Genomic DNA, 26,732 nt, shown 5'->3' with positions numbered 1-26,732 from the left:
TATATTCCTCAAACATGATTGCCCATAGATATATGACATCAAAACAAAACCACGTTATCATTTTCGTACATATTCTAGTCATTAAATGATGTCAAATGCCAATAAATACCGACATGAGGATGTACACCAAAAATGTTAACCCAAACTTTCTTACCGCTTGTAGTTACTCGTTTGTTTTTTGATTCCAAATATCAGCATAGGGGCGGTGTCTCCGATGTACGTGAAAAATGTATACCATACCTCCGTTCTCTAAAATTCGTATTTGTTGAGTTAATTTTTAGCAGTAGACTAATGCTCGAAATGACGTTGGGTGACTATTTAGGATGTGGTAACATTACTGTCGTGTCAAGTGTACTTGCCATCTGCTCCAAGGCTTAAATGCTTTCTTTATTACTCTAAGAATCCAATTGTGCATCTGATTGAGGTTGAAATGTGAAATGGCGTGGCTGGGTGAAGGACTGTCATCACTGAAAGGGCAAATAACAAATTTCACCAAGGAAGTATTGTCGGAAGTCGCGGAGGCTAAAGAAGATACCTGTGGTAAGTTTAATAATTGTTGTCATTGTCACTTGGTTTTGTCATGCCAAGTGTCTTTGTTTACACTCCAGTGTTTTGGTTTCAAATCTTTACAATTCAATTTTCTTTTTACCTCTGTAGGACTCGAGTCCCAGTTGCTGGATGCAGAGGAGAAAATCAAGCGATTGGAAACCTTATGTTTGTCTAAAGATGTTGAGGTATGTTATAGAATTCTCTTATGTCATCGAGTTCCCATAGGAGGTGATTTTAAAGTGGATAGTACCCATATAGCAGAAATACGTCTCATATACAACTCTGAGACGTCTCGAATATCGCATGTGATGTCTCAGAGACATTAGTGAGAGCAAAAGAGACACCTTCGAGATGTCAGTATGTCCAAAAAAAAGTTGTTTCTGAGATGTGTCATGAGACATCTCAGATAAGTCTCTAAGATGATACATTAGAGATGTAGCCGAGGCATCTCAGGTAAGCTTCTGAGGCATATCACGAGACGTTGGAAATGTAGCCGAGACATCTCAGGATTGTCTGAGAGGTCTTAAAGCCTGATTAAAGCAATTTTGCCTTTCCAATGTAGATATGAAATAAACAAATATATATCACAAGATATATGAAAAGTATATTATAGAGCTCCTGGCATAGCTCCTTTTATCTTAATTGGACAACGATGGCATACTAGGGGACCAGAAGAACATTTCCGAAATCAAAACTAGTGCATGAATAATCAAATTAACGTTTATAATTAGCCTTCACACGTGGGAATAATACTAGATCTACATGGCCATTTCATCTCAAATCAGGCAGATAGTGCTAAATCATGTCAGATTACCATCGTCAATTTCTCTGAAATTTATAAATGTGAAAGCAGTACATATTCTTATGATGAATAATGATCACTTTATCTCAGCTCAGAACTGAACCGTTATTTAGTTTGCTGGGTCAGGCCTCAGAGTAATAATTGAAAAATCACATAGTTTATGATTACTAAGGAACCATGGCCCATAAAACAGTGGTTATTGTTTCATTTAGAAGAAAATGCATTTATGCACATTATGGCATAGCTGTAAAGGAGTGTGTAGTAATAATAAACAAATAGGACTTGTTTAAACAATAAAAATTAGTAATTATTTAACAAATAATAACAGAAAAAGGCCACCTTTTATTTTCGTTAAAATTACTCAGTGGGTAGTTTAAATGTTTTGCTATCAATAAAAAAAAATTAAAAAGTAGTATTTTTATACTTTTTGTGCTAACTCTTTCCATGATCATGACGTAATGTCTACCGGGTGGCTGATGACGTAAGGGTTATGTCATGATTCCCTTTTCATTATATTCCGCTATAAATCGCTGGATTATGCTATTCGCTAGGTTCTAGAAGACAAGAATCATGAGGCGAACCCTCTTAGGGGTACAACACACCGGGGTCAGGAACCAAGCCAGTGGCTTATACGCCCGATCACCTGGGGAGGGGCTGGAGAGGAAGGAAAAAGGATAGAGGCGCCGTCGCGATCGGAGCCCGCCGACGCCTCTGGGAAAGGATAGGAACGGAAGGGAGGGACGGGGAAAACCACCTTAACGCTACAGAGCGAAAAGGGCCCACTAAATAGCGAAACCAAGCAAGTGCAATTTCTCTTCCACCATCCGGGGGAGATTTTCCTATGAGGAAGAAAAATCCCAGAAGGGACAGTGGGAGTTCTAGAGGACAGTGAGCAATTTTAGCTGGTGTATGACATATGGGCCTTGCAATTTCAACGGTGGGAATATCACATACATTGGGAAATCTACCAGAGCCAGTAAATACATCCGCATTGATTGACACAAACGTATCCTTAGCAGTTGGAACAAAATTAACTTCATGAACTCTTTTAACTAAACCCAAATGAACACAAGCTGGTGCACCTAAAATACACATAGAGGGCTTAGGAAAATCCACAATCATAACATTACCAATAACTTCTTTGGTATGATATCTGCAGGGTAAGCTTAACATACCATTAGGTCTTACAGTGGAACCATTGAATCCCTCTAAAATATAATTTGCTGGCATTGGTTTAACACTTGAAGACAACTGTGACTTATCAAGAAAGTGCTTAGGCATGATAGTAACATCACTACCGGGATCGAGTTTACTACATACAGTGCAACCTCGATAAAACGACACCCCACGGTGCACCAATAAACACTCGCTATAGCGAATTGTCGCTTTACCGGAGGTGGTGCAAATAATAGCCAACATACCTCATAATACTCCTTTATTTTTATTTAATCGCTTAGACGTCTTTGGTGTTTTTTTTGGCCATGGTGTGTTCCATCAAATGCTTCCTATTCACGCAACTCACGGACGTGCGGGTATGCTGCCGTCTGCTTTCTGCCGCCCGAGGAACAAAAGAAGATCAAGCATTCGCAAATGCTAATGCCACAATATTTTCACCAAAAATAACTACTTATTTATCGAACGACAGTTTACCACATAAATTTGAGACTGAGCACTCCATTAACTTCATTTCTAAAAGATCGCTAGCAATTACAGAGATTAAGGAGTCTTGACGTAAGTTTTTCCGGCGGTGAAACCCTCGCTATAGCGAGAGCCAACACCAAAAAGGCCTCGTAAAAACGAATTTTTTAACACTCATATTATAGGGTCAATTGACGGTGCATCGGCTATCTCTCGTAAAAGCGGGGGTCTCGCTATAGCCCGTACTCGCTTTAACGAGGTTCTACTGTATTAAATTTAACACCTTCTAAATCAATGTCCTCAAACCAATTATTTTTCTGTTCTTTAGATAACTTAGCACTTACTGCATTAATATTGACAAACCCTTTATTCACACGCAAAAATACTGTGTTGGCAAACAAAGTACTGCTATTTGAATCAGACTCTGGTATTTCCTGGACATAATTTAACTTTTTGACCTGACAAGAAACAGCAAAATGGTTTAGTATACCACACTTCATACACGGTTTGCCATAAGCAGGATATGATTTAGTGCCATGTTCTTTTAGACAGCGGCGACACTTGAACTTGTCCGACTTGCCTAAAGACTTATGTTCAGAGGCCTTCTGCTGCCTCTGTCCCGTACCTTGTCTATTCTTCTTAGATGTTGAAGACTTCACAAAGTTGACCGATGTCGGCGGTGGGGAAAACTTTTCCGCCTGCAAGCTACTTTGCTCCTGAGACTGGCATAAATTTGCAGCTTTATCCAAGGTTAAACTTTCCGTGGCAAGCAGTCTCTGACAAATAGAGTTACCTCCTCCTCCATGCCCTATCTTGTCCCGTAGAATTTGGTCTAGCAAGCTTTCACGAGCGGTGTCCTCAAACTTGCACTGCTGCAACAGGTCCCGACACTCTGCTAGGAAGTGTTCAAAGCTTTCACCCTCTTCTTGGCGTTGCGTATACCATGTGTGACGATCAAAAACCACTGTATCACGGGGATGCACGTAGGAATCAATTGCTTTAATAGTTTCATCATAAGACTGTCTCTGAGCATCCATCATTGGTAGTTTGGCCACGCATCTGAATGATGCCATGCCCATCATATTTCTTAGGAGGGATAGCTTGACCTTGTCATTACTCTGATCTTGATCCGTCGGAACTAAATAATCCGTCAACTCGTCATTGATGGACAGGAGTGCATGGGAAATAAAAGGCCCAGCAGCCACGTGTTGAGGCCAAGAAGATACACTCAACAACTTGTCCTTGAATGAATATTAGGTGGACACACAAAAAGATACGTTCATGTTTGTATGACCTTTAGCTTGAAGTTTCACCACTCCAAGGGTTCCCTACATATCTTTTTCAGAGAGGTGTGTATTTCTTCCTCCGAAGTGGAGATGGATTGCACTTTCTATAAAAGTGCATGGAATTTATTTCCGTACCCTTGAAAGGTCCTCCACGGGAATAATGCTTGACTTCTACTAAACCATCGGTATCATTTGCATTGTTTTTTATTAACACTTTTGAATCAGTGGTTAATAGGTCAATACTCCTATATGATGAAGGCAAATCTGACCCAAATGATAGATCTTTTGGTAGATCATCATACTCACGAGGCACTTCGTTTATATTGGGATACAGTGCAACCTCGATAAAAACGAGACCTCATGGTGCTCCAATAAACACTTGCTATGGTGAATTCTCGCTTTACCGAATTCTCGCTTTACCGATGGTGGAGCAAATAATAGCCAATATACCTATTGCGAACAGTTATACAGGAACAGGATTGGTGCTACGACGGAGAAATTTGTATACTATAAATGCAAGCATAAATCCAGACGAACAGCAATATTTTTTTGCATCATTGAATTTCCTTATTTAAACAACAACTATTCAAACAATTTATAAGCGCCTTACTGAATAAAAATCATGCAAAGCATTGCTTTGTCAATCATTATGCCAATGCACAACCGACGAAGCCATTTTTCTATGTACTTAATTAGTGAATTAATGTGATCATTCTATTTATTTCAGTATTTTTAGTTGAAAATTCAAAAACATTACCGCGGTTGTTTAATGCCTCAAATGCTTCCATTGGTGTAAGTTTATTGATCTTGTACGTTACGCGGCAGTTATGTGAAATAACTAGGGATGGTCGGATCGTATACTTTGGATCCAAATATCCGCAGATATTGCCCTTCATCGGATACATCAGATCCAAAGTTGTGTAAGACGTCGGATATGGATCCCAAAATTGTAAATAATAGCTTCAGTGAATAAGGGTGGAAAACGTTCCAATTCTCTCTACGAATGTGCCGTCACATGCGATTCTTGTCCTACTTATGAACCATTTTGTTTGAAAGCTATTGCAGAGATTACGTAGAAGAATTTCAGCCGTGGCAAATTAAAAAAACGCAACATACCACTGGCACATAGTGTGACTCTTTCCAAGGGATTGAACAATCATTGGGGGAATCTCAGCATCATAGGATGACAACCGCGTCAAAAGTAACTACGTCGCAGATTTCAGAAAACCACCCTTGGCCCTCCGTCAGCCTGTACCTCTGTTGTTTTTTTTCTGAAATCACATGATAAATCATTGTCTTCTAAGGAAATTATCAAGTTAGACAAGAACAATTGAAGCATGTTTCATCCCTACCCTGTCTCACCAACTGACCTTTTTTGGCCAACCTACTTCAATTCTCCGTTTCTAGACGACAAATGCTAGGTGAGTGACTTTCTAGGCCTGAAGATGTCTCGATAGCTTCGAGAATTAGATGCCATGCACGAGATTTAAAAAAAGAATGAGACCAAACACGACGCATTCCTGACGATATTTCTGTTTATTTTTCAGCTGTAATTGATTGCCACTAAGTTTCCTATTTACAATTAGACTATTCTGATATGCAACATTGTCCAAACAGCACAATTTTCAAAGAAACAAGCGCAGCATTAACCCCTCACACAAGTAGAGACGGATTGGAAACGCCAACTGCATATTAGGGCGGATCGCAAAAATCGATTTTTTTCAAATCCATCTGGCCCAATGAAAAAAAGTTGTGGGACCGATCAAAAATAAGGCCTGGAAAATATGAGACCTCTAGGTGAACCCCTGTCCCTCGCTCAAATGCAATTTAAGGGGGGAGGGTCAAAATTCGAAAAACATAATATTTTATGGCCATTCCCTATAGATTTTGCCGAGTCACTGCCCTGGAAAGACAAAAATTTCGTCCATTTTGACGTATCTGCCACCGTTTAGCCACAAAATGCCTAATTTGAGTCCGCGCCCGCAAAGAAAATATTCCAACGCCCACGCAGCGTTGCGGATATAAGATCAGCAAGCCGATCCCGTCCTCTCCCGGCTCGCTTCTCCCCCTCCCACTCCTCGAATGCCGCAAAATTCATCCCGCGTGTGCTGCTAGGAGGGTGTTCATCTTTGATAATATAAATCAGAAGATGGTAGAAGGTAAAAAAAGGATGCATAGTGAGACGACTTGTCCCTTATTTGGCGCCTCGTCGGCATTAAACAAATCGATGTTACCAACTTTTAGAGAAGTGATGAAATATTTTTAGATCTGCGGACGCAGGAAAGGAGCCTACGGTCTATGAAGACGCCTCTCGAGTGGCTATGAAGGTGTGGGAACTTAGGATATGCACTTCTATTCAGGTATTGTCTGACAGCTGTGACTTAAATGGATTTTGGGTGAAGGCCACCGGCGTCACCTCCCCGCTCCACTCTCGAACGCCTCAGATGCACCAAAATTCACACCAAGTGTGTCTTTCTTCATTAGTCTTACTAATATTTGATGTTTGAGCATAGTCCGGTGAGGAACAATCACGAAAGAATTACTTAATTATCTGCTTTTCAGTCTGTATTTCTTATGTCAGTGTCATTCCTAGTCTTTCGCTGCTGTCAACAAAGTTTTGGTGAATTCCTTCGCGAATCTCTCGTCCGCATGTATAATAAAAGGCTATACTACACAAAATTAAAGTATAGACCACTCGCACAACACTACTCATTTTTGCCTACGTTTCTAAAATTCCATGCCCACCCTAACATGCATACTTTGGAAAATGAACTTTTTCCATTTCTGGATCCCTACAATGACAATTTTTTTCATCTCATAGTCAGGAGAATCTTCCTTTGTGTGTCACTCGGGTGGAATGGTGCAAGGAATGTTAGCTATGATCCTCATCCAATCTCATTCCAAGTGTCTTCAATGCAAGATGTCCTCACTCTTCTCAGTGCCTATCCATTGAGTTGTGGAGGGGTTTCATTAATCAAGCAAAATAAGGAAAAGCATGGCAAAGAATAGTTTGTAATATCTAGGCCATATGGTCTCAAGACATTACAACATTTGAATTAAGAAAAAGGAATCAAGTCATCAGTAACAAATTTCAACCTGCCCTGCTCTCAATTTTAATTTTGGATTTCAGCTTCCCACATGCAAATATAGCTACTGCAATGTCTTGCTCAACATTAATTAAAAAATTCTTATTCTTTTGATATCTGATTGAACGATCACTCTTTGGTGTATTGTAGCCTGCTCAGACGATTGACGTTTCCCTTGATGTGCTTTCTTTCATTTTCAGATCTTGCTCATTTTTTCTGTCTTTTAACCCTTTTGTAAGAATTTGAGAGTTTTGTCTGGGTACAAGACATGAGCAGTGACTCCAAAAGGCTTACAGGATGGAGTGGTGATTGATTGAATTTGGTTGTGTGTTGCTTTCAGGCTATATTAGTTTTGCCTTTAATTGTTCGCCTCGACCTGGTACGGATTAATTTGACCCACCATATGTTTCCGTGATGGCAATATTGGATGTTTGCTCTCCACTCTGGGCGTGCCACTATATTGGCGTTGTTTGGCTGGCCAGGTGTCTCATCTAATCTCCCAGCAGAGATGATAATAGTGCAAGATTTTCCCTGTTTGTTTGTGCAGTGGAAAGGTGGCCATATTTATCTTATCTCTTTTGCCTCGTTCCCCTCAGCATTCAACAGAAACCAAATGAGTCACGTGCTTTCCATTGTTGCTTTCAATATTATCATTATCTCCCTTCCTTTTTATGTATTGTTTCAGCTGTTATATGCAGCAGTTAATAATCTAAATAGCCCAAATATTGTTGGGTTGGTTTGGAAATTATTTATTTCATTTTCTTTATCTGTATTTACATTTTTTTTTCCTATCTACTTTTAGCCTCTCTCTGACAGTGTTGATTTTTTCCTTGAGAATGGTGCAACTCTCTTGGAAATAACTTCACCCATGTCACAATAGCACCAATAGGATAGTTTCCTTCATCAAAGAAAACAAAAGGCATTGACTGCGATTTGTTACCCACCATTAGTGAATTCATATTATACAAATTATTTGGTTTTAGAAATCCCAGTTTAGACAAATGTTAATGGCCAATTTTAACCTCATTTGAAAAAGGCCAGATTGGCACCCATGTGGTGCCACTCCACGTGATGTCACAGGGACCCAGGGTTGGTGACTTACAGAAAATATTTGGGGTGCCCAAACCGAGGATCTTGCCCCAGGAAATTTTATAAGTAGTGAGTTTAAAGTTTTTTAAGCATTTTAGAAGAGTCATGTGATCAACATTAGAATCCTGATCACTCAAATCTCTATATCTGGACACTCCGGGGAAAATCGACAAGCCTGATGCATTTTTTTCTCATACTCATAATGAATTTTTGAGGTGGCTTTGGCCCCCTCAGACCCCATGGAGTCGGTGTCACTGCAGGGACCTAGATGCTATACGAGTAGATAGGAGTTTAACACTGTCTGAGATTACCAATGCATGCATTAGGCACAGACCTCAGGGAAACATCTCTTAATAATCACCTATTAAAAGTGCCTAAGGTTGTAACGTTTCGTTTGTTTGATATGGTATTAATAATACTTATGTAAGCCAAATGCTACCTGCTAGCAGGGTACTTTACGCTACCGCCATGCTCGGCAGCAATCAGCCTGCGGCGTTCATATCCTCACACCCAGGTGGCCTCACAAAGCAGCAGCAGCCAGACGTCACGTGGGATTTTCCCAGCGTTCATACTTAGCTAGTGCATTTTCAGGCACTTGAAAAATAGATATCGTCATTTAAAAATCTAAAAGCGTGAAATATATCTACATCTACATATTACCCCGCAAGCCGCCTAAAAGGCGTGTGGCAGGGGGTGTTAGCACACCAGCTGTTTACTCATAAAAATGAAGTGCTCTAACGAGGTTGGGACTAGCATTTATTAAAATCCTTTATGGTTCGGGATTCCCATATCCCATAATGAATTCCCATATATATCCGTTCGGCAAAAAATCTCTCTTAATTTATCGCTCCTGGAAATATGGTGTGGCTCTGTGTTCTCAGTGTCACTCTTAAAGATATCTATTCTCAATTGTTCAAGCAAGCTAAGCCTAGCGTGCAGCATCCGAGTCTCCACCAGCTCCCAGCCTAATTCGCTTAACATCTGGGTAACGCTGTCTGTACGCCAGCAGCAGTTTTTGATGAAACGCACAGCCTTCCTTTGTATTTTATTCAGTTCGCCGATTAAGTCTTTCTGCATCGGATCCCATACGCTCGCTGCATATTCAAGGTGTGGTTGGAGGAGTGCGAATTAGCACCTTTCTTTTACTTTCTCATCGGAAAATCTTCCCACAATACGCTTGACAAATACTAATTTCTTCAGGGCTATGCCACAAATATTCCTTATATGTATTCCCCACGAGAGGTTCGAGGTTATCGCAACTCCCAGGTACTTCATTTCGTCTGTTGCCTTTATTTTATTACCATCCACATCATAAACATGGTTATAGTTGGACGAATTCCGCATGAAATGTACTGATATACATTTGCTCAGATTAAGTTCAAGTCCCCACTATTGGCTCCACAAATGAACGTTGTTTAAGTCTGATGATAGAATTTCATAGTCAGAGTGATCACTAACTTCGCGATAGGTGACAGCATCGTCAGCAAAGAAACGTATTTTACTGCCAATGCGGAAGCAGAGATCATTAATGTATACAATGAACAAAATGGGGCCGATTACTCTTCCTTGTGGAACACCTTATGTAACTTTTACTACATCAGTGCTAATTCCGGCAAGAACTACTATTGTTTACGATCCCTGAGAAAGTCGCGTATCTAGTTTACCACTGTTTTCTTTAATCCGCATGACTGTGATTTAGTATAAAAGTTTGTTGTGAGGTACTGTGTCAAAAGCTTTCTTAAAATCTAGAAATAATGCGTCAACTTGTCTTTTCAATTCACCAGATTTTAGAACATTGTGAAGAAAGAGCACGAGCTATGTTTCACTTGACCTACCTTTTCGGAATCAGTGCTGACAGTAATGGAGGGAGTTACATCTGTCCAAGAAAGTCATGGTATTGCTAACGAGGATATGCTCGAGTGTATTGCCTATAATTGATGTTAATGAAATTGTACGGTAGTTGCCTACGTCATGTCTGTTTCCCTATTTGAATATCGGTGTAACGCTTGCAATTTCCCAGTCTAGCGGTAACTTTCCTTCGTATAGCGACTTCTTGAATATTATTTCTATGCAAGGTACGATCTGTGGAGCTAACTCCTTGAGGACACGCAGAGGTATTTCTCTGGACTCTTTTTCCAGATTTCTTTCTACCATCAATTCCTCAGTATTTGGGATGTTTAGATTAAATTGAGTATCGTGAGTAGTGTGTACACTTTCAAATTGGTAATTTAACGTGTTAGCTTTGTCAATATTTTCATTGACAAGTTTACCATCTTTATCAAATAACGAGTCTATGGTTGAATGTTTTCCCTGAAGCTCTCTTGCGCACGACCAAAAGGATTTCGTATTTTCTTTGAGTAATTCACCGAGTACTTTTTTCTTGAACTTTCGCATTATAGTTCACATTGATTTCTTGGTTATTGAGCGTTGTGCAGCATAACATTCTTTAGCTTCGAGTTCCTTCGATTTATTACATAACACAATGGACTTTCTGTACACGTTGTTTAGTTTTCTCTGTTTCCTAAGTTCCCTTCTGACATCGTTGTTGTACCAGCATGGTTCCTTATCCCGAGAGAGCCTCCAGAGATGTTCGGGAGATGCCTTAAACACATTGAAGTGTATTATTTAAATAATATTATTTAAATTAGTATTTCCATTTATCCTCTTAATGCACAGTAAGAGTCTAATGTATGTTGATACCAATTTGTCCCTATACTAAACACTTGAAAAAATGGGTAAATTCCAGGAAAAAGCATCATTTCACATTTCTGAGCCATTTGGACTCTTTTCCCCTCAGCTGCCACAAGCCAAGTATTGTTATTAAAAAAAATTGTATGAACAAGAGCCACATTCACTAGACTACATGTTTGGTCTTAGATTTACTGACCAATATTTCAAATATATCCTCATGAAGGTATGGATACACTTATACTTATTGTCTTACAGTACGTGTCCAAAATCCCTCTCACGGGGGCAGAAAAAAAGTCCTGAAATACTCATAGTGGCAGTCAAAACACCACCATTTTTATTTCACAGTATATTGGAGCACATATTAACCTTCAATTAAAAAAAAATTGGATGAGTTAACTGCTCTGCCTTTTGGTGATAATTCTGAAAATATGAAGTAATGTTTTTGAGCTAAAAAAGTCGGTTAATTAACAACTGTTGACATCATTTTGGCTAACATAACAATGCAAGGGGAATAAAAGACATTACTATGGAAGCTGTGCACTTGGATAGACAAGGGGTCAAAATTTCATTCAAATATGTTATGTGGTTTCTGAGTTATGAATTTTTACGATGTGCCCTGCACTCTGGAATTTGACTCCCACTAGCGCCACTTCTGAGCAAACATCTCAAACTTTGACTCCTCATATCTTGCAAACTATGAGAGTGAGAGAAGAAATATTTTACATGGGTCATTAGATAGGTGATAGTAGCTAGTGACAAAAATTTCATTAAAATCCGAGTCGGTGGGTGCCATGCCTGGGTGAACTGACATGGAATGACCCTCTACTGAGTTGAACCTTACAATGTACACGCTTGTAGACTTTTATATGCAGCGGAACATTCATGGAAATTATAGCAATCAAGGAAACTAACCTCTCATTAAGCAATTTATTCGAATAATTTTCTCTCTCAGTGCTGCACATGACACGTCTGTATTGTTCAACTCTCACTGATTAAGAAATTAAGCATCAGAGAAAGCCTATTGTACTGGCATCAACAATGATGAAGTGTCTTCGCTTTGTCAAGAACTGGTCCCCAAAGAGTCATAACTTGTAAATTGGCTCAAATGGTGGCGATAACTTCATGGTTAATTATAGTCAGGAGATATGAAAAAAATCATTTTCCGCAGACGTTGTAATTCTCGAAGCTTGAAGATGAACTTAAAATTTCACAGTGTGATTGTAACTAATAATGGGGAAGTTGCATGAAATTTTTTTCATCAAAATAATATATGAATCTTATAGCAATTTTCTCCAGGAATCCATTTTCACCAATCAAACTTCTCGTAAACCAGTGATTTTATCATGAAATTCATTTAAAACAGTGAAATGCGTCTGCAAACGCGAAGTAAGCTCTGATTGTTGGTGACGTCATTTCTCCCTACGGCGTTTTTGTTTTGCATGTACGGCCGCAGAAGCTGCAATGAAGCAGTCGTTGAGTAAGTGAATATTTCGGTATTTTTTTAATCCGTGTTTTCTCTCAGACATTTTATGACGTTATTTAGTCACGTCACTCAAATTTGATAGGGGTTATTTAACAATACTTGGAACATATGCACCTGAAGATGGGAAAAAGGAAGAAACGGAGATTTTCTATGAGCAACTGCAAAAAGAAATATGGAAGTTAAATAACAGGGACTACTTAACAATAGCTGGTGATCTTAATGCTAGAATTGGGAAAGAGCCAATTCCACAATTGATTGGAGTACATGGAGAAGACCATCTGAACCAAAATGGAAGTAAATTAAGAGAATTTATAACTTTCAACGAATTAAAAGTAACAAACACATATTTCAAGAAAAAAGATATCAATAAATTCACCTGGTCAGCCAGGGGTCACCGATCCCTAATTGATTACATAATTGTAAACCGAAAATTAGCCTCAAGGATAACAGATACACATGTATATAGAGGAGCAAATATATGCACCGATCATTTCCTTGTTAAGGCAAAAATACAACTATGGGCAAGGTGAAAAGGAAAATACGGAAAAGAAACAATGTCAAGTAAAGAAAATCTTCAAAACATACCTTTTGAAGGAGAGTAGTATTCAAAAACTGTACCAAAACAGGATTACACAACTGCTCGAACAGATAAAACCAGAACATGACATCAATAAGGAATGGGAAAATCTTAAGAAAGCTATTTTACAAATAGCTAATGAAGTTTTGGGCACCAGAAATAAAAAGAAACGGAAAAGAGGTTTAAAAATCTGGAATGAAGAGATAGCACAGGCCATCGAAAATAAAAACAAAGCATACAGAGAATACCTACAGAGAAAAACAGAGGAAATGAAAGAAAAATATCACAGGGTCAGAAACCGCACGAAAGCAATAATAAAGAATGCACATATGATATCATGGGATAGATTTATAAGTGGAGTAGAGGATGATATTCATGGTAGGCAAGAAATTGCATATAAACTGATGAAACAGCTCAACAAAGCAGAGAAAGATACTGCTCAACTAAATGTTATACCGAAGGAAGAATGGATAGAACACTATAGGAGATTATGGTATGATCCAACATTAGATGATACGATCAACACTCCAGAGGAAACAATAGGAGTAGACCCTATTGACTTGAAAGAACCAGAGTATGCTCTGAATAAGACAAAAAATCGGAAAGCTGCTGGCATAGATGGAATTGAATCAGAGCTGATAAAATATGGAGGCACATCCCTACAAATAAGAATCCTCCATCTATACAACATGTGTTGGAAAAAGCTTGAAATTCCAAAGGATTGGAATGTGGCTAAGGTTGTTTCATTGTTTAAAAAAGGAAAAAGAAATAATCCAGAGAATTACAGAGGTATAAGTCTACTAAATACTGCATATAAAATTTACAGTAGAATAATAAATACTAGACTACAAGCTATCTCTGATACCATTTTATTAGAAGAACAGGCTGGATTTAGGAAGGGAAGATCTTGCATTGACCATGTTTTTACTTTAAAACAAATAATTCAAAAACGAAGAGAGTTCAATCTGGAAACGCATCTGGCATTCATAGATTTTGAAAAGGCATTCGATCGTGTAAATAGAGAAATGTTATGGTCAGTTATGCAGAAAAGAGGGTTTCCTAGACATCTGATAAAAGCTTCCCAGAGTCTATACAGAGACACCAGAATTGTAATTGACACAGGGAAACAGATCACCCAAGAAATATTCATTAACCGAGGAGTTAGACAGGGTTGCAGCCTATCCCCAACCTTGTTCAATCTATATATAGATGACGTTCTAAGAATGTGAAAAGAGAATAATGTATCACCAGGCATAGAAATAGGACCATCTCAATACTTAAATACAATGCTGTTTGCTGACGATCAGGTTATAATACAAGATAAAGAGGACAAACTCCAGATGGCAGTACACAGACTACAGGAGTTGAGCAAGCTATACAACCTGAGAATTTCAAAAACCAAAACAAAGACTATGGCATTTTTAGGAAGCAACCCGATACGAACAAAAATTGTTATCGAGGATCAAGTCCTGGAGCAAGTGTCGCACTTCCAGTACTTAGGATGCGACATAACATATGACGAGGAAAAAGATATTAATAAATTATAAATAAGGTTAACACTTTCCAGAGAATATGTGGCACTATTAGAAGAACTCTAAAGAACAAAACAAGAAAAGAAACACAAATAAAATTTTACAAAGTGATGGCAGTCCCTACTGTACTCTACGGATCAGAATGTTGGGTACCAAAAAAGAAGGAATTAAGGCAGATAGAATCGTCTGAAATGAAATTTTTAAGATCAGTAAAAGGCTGCACAATATTGGATAAAATAAGAAACACTCAAATAAGAGATGAACTGGGTGTCCAAGCAGTCACTGACAAACTAAAAGACTACAAATATAGATGGAAGGAACATTTACTTCAAATGCCAAATGAAAGAATTCCAAAGCAAGCAATGGAATATCAACCATTTGGCAAGAGAAGTATAGGAAGACCAAGGAAAAGATGGTGATGTGGAGCCGGAACAGGCTTAGTAGCCTAATCTTGGAAGGAGGAAGAAGAAGATTTAGTCACGTCAAGTATATTTTATCCATTTTCTGTATTCGTAGAACAAGAATATATCGAATATATGGGAAATGGAAGATGGTGTCGTGAAAAGGCTGTTGCGAATAATATTTTAAAAGTAACCCAGACTTTTTGGCTGCAGAATTTAGAGAAGTGAAGGCTTCGCGGTAAGTTTTTCTAGTTTATTATGGCATTACTGGACCAGCTATTACGAAAGCAGTAGTAGCTACTCGGCCTCCGTTGAAAATTTCTGCATGAAATATTGATGCATCTAGTTAGTGCAAATATAGTTTATATGGTACAAGTTATGATTTTTTGCTTTCTGTATGATATCAGGTTTTTGATTAAGTATGTTGTGAAATGCTTTCTGTGCACAGATGTAAGGTAATTTTTCTGTACACATTATGCACATCATACTATGGACAGTTTTAAGGTGTAAGGTTTTTCTGTATGTGTACTGTCTGAAGTGTGTACAGGTTTTGACAGGTTATGCACTTTTGGAGCCGCTTTTATAGTGGCTGCTTAACGATAGGCATAAGCATAAGATAATACAGCTTTTAATGTTAGCTATGAAACTTCTATTAGATGCCTACAAAATAATTATAAGCTATTTAGCAAACGTATGACAAATTTCAATCATTTATGTTAAATAGTATTAGGTGCGCAACTAATCTCTCGCTGTTTTTTAAATGAAAAATACATCTCTATTTAAAAAAGGTTATAAATGAATCATTCAAAGTATTTTCCGTCGCTTCCTAAAAAATTTCCCCATCATTGAGGCAGAGCCCGAATATCGTTATGGTAGAAGTGATTGTCTTTTAAAGCTATCTTCTAATCCTGCTTTTTTGCACCAAACGGTTGTCAATGCAGGAATGAAGGACAAGCAACTTGTATTCCCTGACCTTTCATATTACTCTCTCCACATGGGTCCTAAAGCTTTCTATTTGCTTAGTTAGCTTAACTTCATCATGAGAGCTCTCTACATTCTTGGAAACTCTTGGTGGTCTAATTAACTCTCAAATTTTACCACTGAATGAGTGAACAGTTAGTTTTAACGAGCGATCTACTTTTACCCCACAGCCTTTTAGAATTTGATCAAGAAATCCAGTCTATGCGAATGACACTACATATCTATTGCCCGGCCACCATTACCCCTCGAAATGAAATTTTCTAAAGAAGAATCATATGATTTATTTTTTTTGATAGAGTTTAGATCCATACCGTACAATAGAAAATGTCACTCACTGCAGTGAGTACTGATCTATTTTTTTATGCTCCAATTCAGGTTAAACTTTGCCAAATTGGGTTACCTGGTTTTTCAATGCCTATTTCTAAACAATCAATAATTGACTCCACATGCGGATTGCGAGCAGGAAAGGGAATTGGCATATTAAGCAACATCTTATTTTTGTCAACCCAAAATACTAGATTTTTCAAAAGACTAACCACCGGAATAATAGCAGCAGAGAAATATCGTGCCGCTGTCGAAGGTGAGACATTGAGATCTTCTGGGCTAAAATATTGAAGGATTTGTTGAGTCTAATTTTCCTGAACATAGCAATAACAGGTAACCCAGTCTTTCCTGATAGCATATTGACATTAAAATAATTTTCACAATCTACTCTTAAATATAATGCTGCCTTTTTTCCAAGAAAAACACAATATACTTGACCCTTTGGCTACATATCTCCCTGTTTGATTCCATGTCAGTCACTTATCATATTCATAGGAGAAGTAGCAGAATTGGCAGAAACAGGTTTCTTTTCTGAACACCAACAATTTTTGATTCTGGTTTCAATTGGCATGACCTTTCCTGACCTCGAATTTCCACCACTTCCTCAGGTTGCATTTCCTCCTGTGGCTCTAAGTCAGTTGATTGGAGGAGGTAGTGATTACGCATCAGTGAGTTTCTTGCAAATTATACTCTGCAAATATGGTTTCAAGGGGGTTCGGTTGGAATACTATGCATGTGAATCAATTGATTTCGGAGAGAGGGAGGGTAGCCTACTGTATGCACCCTTTAAATATTCTTATCGTGATTAATCATTGACGAATTCAAAACATACAATAATTATAAGACATCGGGTACTACGAGGGCCGTCAACCTACGATAACTCAGCAAAAACAGCATGCAAGCGACAGGCGGGTACTGCACGAACAGGGCAACTGCACGTCCTCCGCACCACACGCTCAAGTCATTTCTCAGCATAATTCTGTCGTAATTACTTAACCTGGATCCGCCCAATGTAACATAAATGTCACACCCTGTATCGCTCCACTGTAATGGCTCTTGCATCGTTCGGGCACGGTATATTGTTGTGTTTTATACCTTATAAGAAAGAGGAAGCTAAGTGCTTCAATTCAAGGTAAGAATTGTCAAGTGAGAGTGAAGACCTATCCTTTGAGTACCCCTGGTACTTATGCGCCTTCCCTAGACACTAAAAATGGACGTTCGCTTTGTGTAAATATTTAGTTTTTTCATTAACTATATGCGCTACAGCGACAATTTTTGGTATGTATCAACATAACGATACAAAATTATTAATAATACATTAATATGTTTGGTGTTGCTTTCCATTTCTGTAATATACTCTGATAAATGTTACTGTGACATAAATGTCACATTGGGCGGATCCCTATGCAAATCTTCAAAGTTTCGAATTTTATGCTCTAGTTAGAATTTATTCCATTTTCAACGTTTTTTCCTTCGTATTCCCGCCAAAAGACTTATTATTTATCAATTAGTCGATAAATTTGCATTTATTAACTTTTATTCCGGTAATTACTTTTGAATTAAATTTTTTAATATTAGGGATATCGATAGCTCAGAGATATTACACTGTGTGAAGCCAAATAGCTTCCGGAAAACGAAGACTTTGACGAAGTACAATATACCTTGAGCTACCAGAAGCAGCAATTGTCACTGATGAGGACATTGCAGATGACCAGGCTGGTGGACTTGTGGAAAATTTAACGGGAAGACAACTTCGGGCAAGAGTGGAGCTTGTTTTGCAGCTTGATAATGATAATACTAATGAATTTCAAGAGAAGTCCTGAAGTATTTCGTTACCAGTTAGATGTAAGGAAAAGGATTCGAAGTCAACGAAGCTTACATCACTTCTCCAATAGCAAAAAGTAAAAAGAGAAGCTGCCAATTTGCGACAAGAAGGTCATTTTGTAAGAAATAGGTTATTCCCCGAAACAGATCTTCCTGAATAGAGGGAAAAATTAGGTGTAGAAATTTTTTAAATGGTTTTTTCGGATGACATTCTTTTTTCTCATGGCAGAATTAGATAATTATACTACTTCTATTGTTTTTTCATCTTCTAGCATCAGTAAAGAGGAGATGAAAATTTTCATTGGGATTTTACTGTTATGAGGTTGTAACTGGTTTCCATCCTGCGATGCTCCTGGGAAGATTCTGGGGGTGCTCACAACTCAATGGTTACCGTAGCCTAGCGAAGGAATAGGTTCTTTGAGATGAGTAGATACCTTCACTGTGCAGACAATACGATGCCCGACATAATAGACAAATTGTGGTAGCTTCGCTGTAGATCACTAAATTGAAAGAACGTTTCAGAGGGATTTTTCCCACTGAAAAAACTCTCTTTTGGCAGGAGTATGATTGTGGAGTATTTTGGTATCCATCCTTGCATGTAATTCATTCGGCGGAGGACAATCAGTTTTGGTGGTAATGGTGGAAAATTTTCCTTGACTTTTGGATGTAGCTGTTCACAATCTGAAGCTGTTCACAATCTGTTCACGAGCAAAATCTGGTCATTGCATGTCACAATTAGAGATCAGGCGTGTAATAATGCAAACATTACTGACCATACATCGATGCAAAGGCAAGTATAGCCGCCGTACTACTTCATTTTCAACAGAGGCAGACAGTGAAATATGTTACGATGCTAATGATCAATTAGTCTCAAAAGATTGCGTCGCCGTGCTGGAGAACATTGCGCTTCCATCAAATGCACTGCATGCGATGCATGTAATATGGACAAATATTGCTTTACTACTTACCACTCAAAATGGTACGTATACACCGGCATTGAACTCTAAAGCAATCTTTAGTTTATATGAAACAAATTGATTCAAATTTAATTCAATTTTATAAGGTATTACACCCTTATATGTTGTGAGAATATTTTTCAAACATGTATATTTATTCTATGTATTTTCCAAAATTGGGAAATGCATTTTCAACTATTTTACTTATTAGCCATGTAAAAATATTATTTAAATGTGCCTTCAACAAATCCATTGATTGTGTCAATTCAAGGTTCTGTAATTTCATAACACTACTGCCGAAAACTTAAATTTATACACATATTTAAAATAATTTTTCTTGATGTGTATTTGACAAGTTTATAATATAAACATTATAAATTTAAATATACCCCAAACTTGTGAAATAGCATTGAAAAAATCCAAAACACTTCTACATCTTAAAAAATCACAATTTACATCGAAAAATTTATGAATCGCGGGCAATGGAACTCTGAAAATTATTGCTAAATTTTTAAACAATTTACTTTAAATTTAAACAAAAGCTTGAAAATAGTGTACGTAATTAATAATATGTTTTTCTAGTGTTTTTTTATCATTTAAATGAACAGTGCAGCTCAAATGCGAAAAATATTTGCTTTTTCTGGGGAAATATTACCTTGCACCAAAAGACAACAGATCCGCCCAATGTGACATTTATGTCACAGCCTGTATCTCGGAAACTACACAACCGATCAACGAAATATTTTCAGAATGTAGTAAAAATGAGACCCTTACCATTCCCCTAGAATATGAATTATTAATCTCAAAAAAAATATTTTGGGCGGATCCAGGTTAAGGCAAAGTGATCTTCACGAACAAATCCCGTCGTTTTCGTCGACAGATCGTTCTTCCTCTTCATCGCCTTAACCCACTTCTTTCTTCTCGCTTTATTATTCGACATAAGGACGAATATTTTATTAGAATTTCGAGATGTATTTGAACGCATAGGCACCACGCATTATTTATTATTCTTTATTATAAACAGCACTTCACATAGGTAAACATACCGTCTTCCTGGCATAGTATACCGCAACAATCTCGAAGCTCCATGCCTCGGACGTTAGCAACTCTGTTTGGGGAGAAATGACGTCACTCCTCTTGGACACACTACTTTCGTTTGCACCCCCCACTCCTCCACTTTAATATCTTGAAAACTAACGCTAGTATTGAAATTTGCCCCGGTAGATATTCTTTCCTAGAGGTTTACTACATTTTGACAGAGTTTTCAAAAAATGTGAAAATTCCCCATTACGATTAATGTAAGTGTGATGGGCATTGTTTATGTTAATCTTTATTCTTAATCAATAATATTACAAACTCATCAATAATCGCTGCTATCGTCAATCAAATCAAATATCCTCCTGGAATGCATAGATGCAAATGGCGCAAAGCAGTTATTCGTGTTTTTGAGAGTGTTCCACCAATTTTAAAAATCTGAAAAAAAAATTAGGATTATACTTTGATTTAGGGGCAACGACATATATTTTTTGCGGCGTGTCCATTGTTTTCTAAAATTTTAAATTTAATTTTGAAAATTTTAAACTTAGGCAAAAGTTTAGTTTTCGGTCTAAAAATTTTGAAAAAAATCAGGATGGTAGAACTTAATAATATATACATTTTAAAATTATGAAAAAGATTTTACAAAACTAAAAACTGGAGATATGGTTAAAAAACGAAAAATCGTGTTTCAATTTTTTTGGGGTTAATCTCCATTGTTAGGTCCTGAAACTTTGGGGAAACATAATTTTGGATGCGCTTTAAGTGTATATTTTTTATATTTAAAAACATCTGGGGGCACTTTTCACCATCTTAACCGGCTAGGCCCTTTGTGCAAAAACTCCTCTGGCATAAGTAATAGCTAGAGGTTCGTGAATTTCGAGAGATGCGGTATCGTGTAATAACGCGAAATAACACGAAATAACGCGAAATCGATGAATAAAAACGAAATTTTGCGTATTTTACGATTTTAGGTGTATTAGCGAAAAAAATCACATTAATGAGTCATAATCTATGAAAGCCTAAGCCTTCATTGTTTGACGCTGCCGACGTTCATTTGCTCTATCTCATTTCGATTCCAAGGTCAATGGGCTATTTTAGTCTCGCGCATAACGCATCCCCGTATTATCGCGCACTGTAGTGATTTCTCCGCCAGAATTTTCCGTTTAATTTATCCCAGCCTCTCTCTTCGATTCCCATTTATCAATCCTGAAATGTTTAGAATGAGGCGCTTTCTCACCTGAAGAATTAGATATTATGAATTACAAATGTGCGGAAAGAAATTTAACGCGGCCGCGGAAATACAAGCTCACGCGCCCGGTACACGTCAAGGCCGAGCCGTAATTCCGGTGACTCACCGCGACGCATTATACAGCGTTATTGGGTAACTTGTTGCAGGAAAACCTTGATTGTGGGTCTAATGTAACAATTTCGTTGACTCAAACACGGCCGCTGGCTGGGACCGGGCCGCCGTTCACTGCACGGCCCACAGCGTGGCAGAGAGTCGTCTCGTCTGAAAGCGGCCTGAATTTCACGGCTTCGTGACATGAACGGCGGCCGGCGAAAAGTCGTTTCGTCAGAAAGCGGCCTCAATGTAGCATTGCCTGTATTTCTCGCCGTAGACGGCGCACCGCCCGGGCCGGATTGAAATGGGCGCCGTGGTGACCACGGGGGCCGTCAACGGTGCCGTGCGGTCAACTGCGCGATTCGATTCGTTTAAAGATATCCATAGACACGTTTGGTTATTTGAAAGCACAATGCGCTAGCAGTTAAGGGAAGGGAAGGAAGGAACAGAAAGGATAGGAGGAGAGGGGGTTCTCCTTATTAGCAGACGGATCGTCGGATATTCAGCTCTCCACTGAGCTACAATGCAAAAAAAAAATCATTTCGACATTGGCCTTTAATATCTAATTTTTCAGGTGAGAAATCGTCTCATTCTTGATGTTTCAGGATCGATAAATGGGAAATAATTTTTCAAGTTTCTTTGAGCCTGATTATGTTTTGTTAAGTGTGCTTCTTTCACTGCCTTTCCTGACCAAATGCCAGCTGTAATCAAAAGTAAGCGATTTTGTGGTATCTAGCTGCTGTCCTACCTTCCCTCAACACCTGGGTGAGGGGTATCGAAAGGGAACCCATGACATGAAACATTTCGGCCAATTTGTAAGTTATACAGTACTATGGTTATACCGTAGCTACCCAGCACTCGGTTTGAAAACACCATCGTGACAGGTTGTGTTTTGTGGTTGGACTGTTTTTTTATCGTAGTTCCAGCTTTAAATATCGAATGAAGGATAGGAATTTTAAAATACCAAAAGCTAGTGATAATGTTCATACCAGGGCAAGTAAATTCAGCTGAGAAAGATTTTATGTGAAAGACAGAGTATTACTGTGCAAAGTTTGTGATAAAAGATTTTAATTTGAAAGATATGACACATTTTTAAAGCACATCATTAGCAATACACATAAACGTGCGAAAGAAAGGGGACCCGCAAAATGACAGCTATCATTTGAACACACAGTCACTCACAATGAGTCAATGAAAGCAAAGGAGGAGCTTGTTGTTGCTACTACAGAAGCATTTTTAAAGGCTTTATTTAGTGTCGAGAAACCTAACAATCCAAAAATTCTGGAATGGCTCTCGAAGTATACACATATGAGGTAGTGGGAATTTGCTGTTTGCCGATCGTATTCACCAAGACTATAAACATACTTGAACCATTTATGTACCTTGAACCAATGTAAGTTGAACGATTTCTTTCATTTAGTTTTATCTGAAATTTTGTACAATCGAAATTGTGTTAAATGTTGTGTAAAATGCTTAATAAAAGTATAAGTTTTCATGAATGTGAACCATAAAATAATGAAACGCCTATAAACGTGGGAAAATTGTAGCATTATAATAACACTGCCCAAGATTTTCTATAACACTGAAATCACATAGTTTTATAATTAATGTTAGCGAAAAATAAAACCACTTTCACGGACCTCTAGTGATAGTATTTGCTCCAAAGCAAGAGAAGTAATTTTCAAGTTGCAAACGTTAAGATAGAACTTGTATTGCACAAATGTTGTATAAAAGCTGTGATATTGGTGGTTACTTTGTTTGTTAAAGAATATTTTATGCAGCTTTGGGAAATATGTGGTACGTTATCCAATGCAGAGAAATAGGTAATTGAAATTGATAATTGATATTAATTGGGTCCCTCAGAAATGATACTCTGATTGATGTTAAGAAAATATGCATCATTCAAAATCAAAAGTGCTCTTCCAAAGAAAACTATAAGAGTTAGTCCATATTTCAGTGAAAACATTAAAGCTCAAATTTAAGACCTAATAGATTTGGTTTTGGAAAATTTGGGTAAACTATCAGAAAATATAATATTTTGTAAATTTTTTGCCACATTCTCTTCATCTTCAATAACTGGTGCACTTGAGTCATGGATGTGTGTTGGAAAGACCCACAGCTGGCTAGGCCTTGGTTGTCTTGTTAAAATTTGGTCCAATATTTTTGCCCATAATGTTAAGCTTTCTTCAAATAAGGCCCCCCTATCTCTCCTTTTTTATCTTATCTGTGTGTACTCAGCTTTTCCCGTTCACTAACAAGCCCCTTCCTGGAAACACCTCCTCCCTGTCCTTTGCACCCCTCCCTAACAATGCAAACATTCTGCCTTTTCGATTGAGGGGCAACTGTGAACTCCTTTCTTTTGCACTTCCATCCGATTGGGAATGAAATTACTGCAAAGTGCAAATTTTGATGCCTCAGGAGAGTCTATAACCTCTTTTTGAGAAATAAATGTGCTCAATGATTGGAATGGAACTTGTGTTACTTTTAATGGATAATTTTATCTAAGGTGGCCAATCATGTGCACGCTGATGTCATTCACTCTGTAAAACTTAAATAATGCATTCTGGATTTATCATCTGGAATGGGAATGGGTCTGTGCTACGGAACTGTATTTTGGTGCGTGCGAGATGCAAAATGTCATAATCCTGTCTAATTAAAAAGTTTGATAGTTGGAAGTTGAGCAAAGACAAGAACTAACCAGTTTTGATGCGCACTTATCTTAGAATATGATTTCATCCTGTTTTGTGGAAGAAGAGCTAGATGTGTCAGTTTTATTTACTGTGCTGGGAAAGAGAGAGAGCAAGGCAACGTAGTGAATAGAGCACTTGGCTGCTGACCCAAAGGTCCGGGCTTAAAGTCTTTGTTGAAACGTTGAGGCACCCCTAAATAAAATCCTCAAAATAGGTATGTAGTAAGGTGGCCCAGAGAAAGGAGCCTTCCTTCCACTGCCCCCCCTATCCTACCCTGAATGCCCTTGGTGATATTCATATGCCTGTGCCTTGGTCTGGGGTGAGCTCTATTCTCACCTATCCAAACCAACCTTCGGTGTGAAATGCCATATTAGGAAAGGCTGCATCAAATTACTAGCTCATGCTGGCATTGAAAAGTTTTCCTAGCTAATGCCAATATTGTATTTATCCCTGGTACACATTCAAATTAATTTCAGGTTAAATCAGTTACATGACACTCACTCTTCATCTCTTAGAGGGAAAACATAATATTGGTGACAATTTACCGCTTTCATTTTTTACCAACTATGCACATTAGTCTGGTATCTCTCGCAAGATGTTTTTTCCATCACTTACGTTTGAAATTTAAAGATCTAAAGCGACAAAATATTTTTATTTCATAGATTTTCATATGTTCTCCTGGCCTTTTAAGCTCCCAGCAGCAGCAGCAAGCAGAAGTTCTTCGTGCTTGCAACTTTTCTTTTTGTCAACTTTTTTTGGCTTCTATCTCCAGATGCCTTTTACTGTCTTAACACCTTGGTATCAACCAAAATAGGTTCCCAAACACCATTTTCCCATAGTTTATAAACAATCAGATGGCCTGAATCCTCGTCTTTGTCTGGTATATTTGTTATATACTTGCTTCCATGCTTGTGTTTGCGTGTATTAATGTCTTGAAGATAATGGCTTAATAGTTTTACACTTCAAGACACAGGACAAACATTATCAGAAGGCTGCCTTTGTCTGAAAAAAGGTTGAGGTAGAATTATAAATAATCCATGTATAAATTAGTGTTGATTTGTAATTGTAAGCATAAGGAAGCAATTATTCCACATGCAATAATTAACTATGTATGGGAAAAATTATGGCACTGTTCGATCCCTAATCCATATGTTGAATTTATATAATTAATCTAACGTAATACTATTTAGGCAAAGAAGGATCTTGGTGGGGAGGCGAGGAAGAAGAATGCTCATATATGTGCTGATAGGGTAACCGTGAGGTATTCTCTCTGATTGTAGTTACGTGCTGAATTATGTATATGTTTTTAGCAATGTAGGCAGTTTTTATCTAGTACCGTACTTATAAATTGAATGGCTAGTTTGTTATTAAGGTAAGGAAATTTTTTTGTGTAAAAAACATCACCTTTCGTCTGAATTTATGCTTAAGTTTATCAGATAGAAATGTCTCCATCGCGGCAGCAATCCTGTTCCTATATAAGTGTTGGCAATTGGTTTATTGGCTCTTATTTGCTCCACCTCCGGCAAAGCGACAGTTCGCTATAGCGAGAGTTTATTTTAGCATCGTGGGGTCTAGCTATAACAGGGTGGCACTGTATGTACTATTTTGAGTGGTAGGGAGAAAAGCAATATTTGTCCATGTTACTAGTATCACATACAGTGCGGTTGACAGAAGCACAATATTCTCCAGCATGGCAACACTGTCTTTTATTTAGTACAATAGGGACTAAATGATCATTAGCATCGTAACATATTTCATTGGCTGCCTCAGGTAAAAATGAAGTAGTGTGGTGGCTATACTTGGCTTTGCATTTATGTATGGCCAGTTATGTTTGCACTATTACACACCTTAACTCTAATTGTGACATGCAAGGACCAGATTCCACTTTGATTGCCAAGCACTTTGAACAGCTATATCCAACTCACGTCTGCTTTGTTTCAGTCCATGCGATCCTTGCCACCCATATTTTATTTTGATCCCAAAACATATTCGGCTGGGCTACCTTCTTTCTCTACTTTTCTCGGGCTACCTACCCTCTTTTCTATTTTGCAATGATGATCAACTTTTTTCATGGGGTAGAAACAATAAGTCGTGGAGTCAATGGTGATAACAGAAAAATCCACCCTCCTTGAAATAATACACGTCTGCGACTTTTGCACACAATGCATTCATGAAAATGTTTAGGGAAGTCGAACCATTCAGTTCCAATACTAATGCGGGGTTACGTTCCAAAAGAGGGAAATATACAATGTACTAAAACCTAATTTTTTACACGGATTTTATTTTTATTAACTAATGTTTAATGATATGTTAATAAAATTCCACTCATCACGTAATTTCTTTCGGCAATACGCAGAAAATGTAAATAAAAGTTAAAAAAAAAGAACTCTATTGGATACCGAGTGAAACTTCCTCTCAGCGTTTAAGTTGACATTTCACTTAT

At 38.0% G+C, this 26,732-nt stretch overlaps 1 protein-coding gene across 1 annotated transcript in view; it reads left to right on the top strand.

Moving 5' to 3' along the window:
• The first annotated feature begins 242 nt into the window (after positions 1 to 242).
• The window catches only part of LOC124167312 (thyroid receptor-interacting protein 11-like), a 124,167-nt gene continuing 97,677 nt past the window's right edge, over positions 243 to 26,732 (top strand). The window contains exons 1-2 of the mRNA XM_046545275.1: positions 243 to 540; positions 658 to 734. Of these exons, the coding sequence (XP_046401231.1) occupies positions 438 to 540; positions 658 to 734 (180 nt within the window). The 5' untranslated portion in view covers positions 243 to 437. The remainder of the gene's footprint in view (positions 541 to 657; positions 735 to 26,732) is intronic.

Source organism: Ischnura elegans, chromosome 10 (assembly GCF_921293095.1).
Source record: "Ischnura elegans chromosome 10, ioIscEleg1.1, whole genome shotgun sequence".
Taxonomy (NCBI): domain Eukaryota; kingdom Metazoa; phylum Arthropoda; class Insecta; order Odonata; family Coenagrionidae; genus Ischnura; species Ischnura elegans.
The sequence above is the reverse complement of the archived record's forward strand: the minus strand, read 5'-3'. Positions and strand labels throughout refer to the sequence as shown.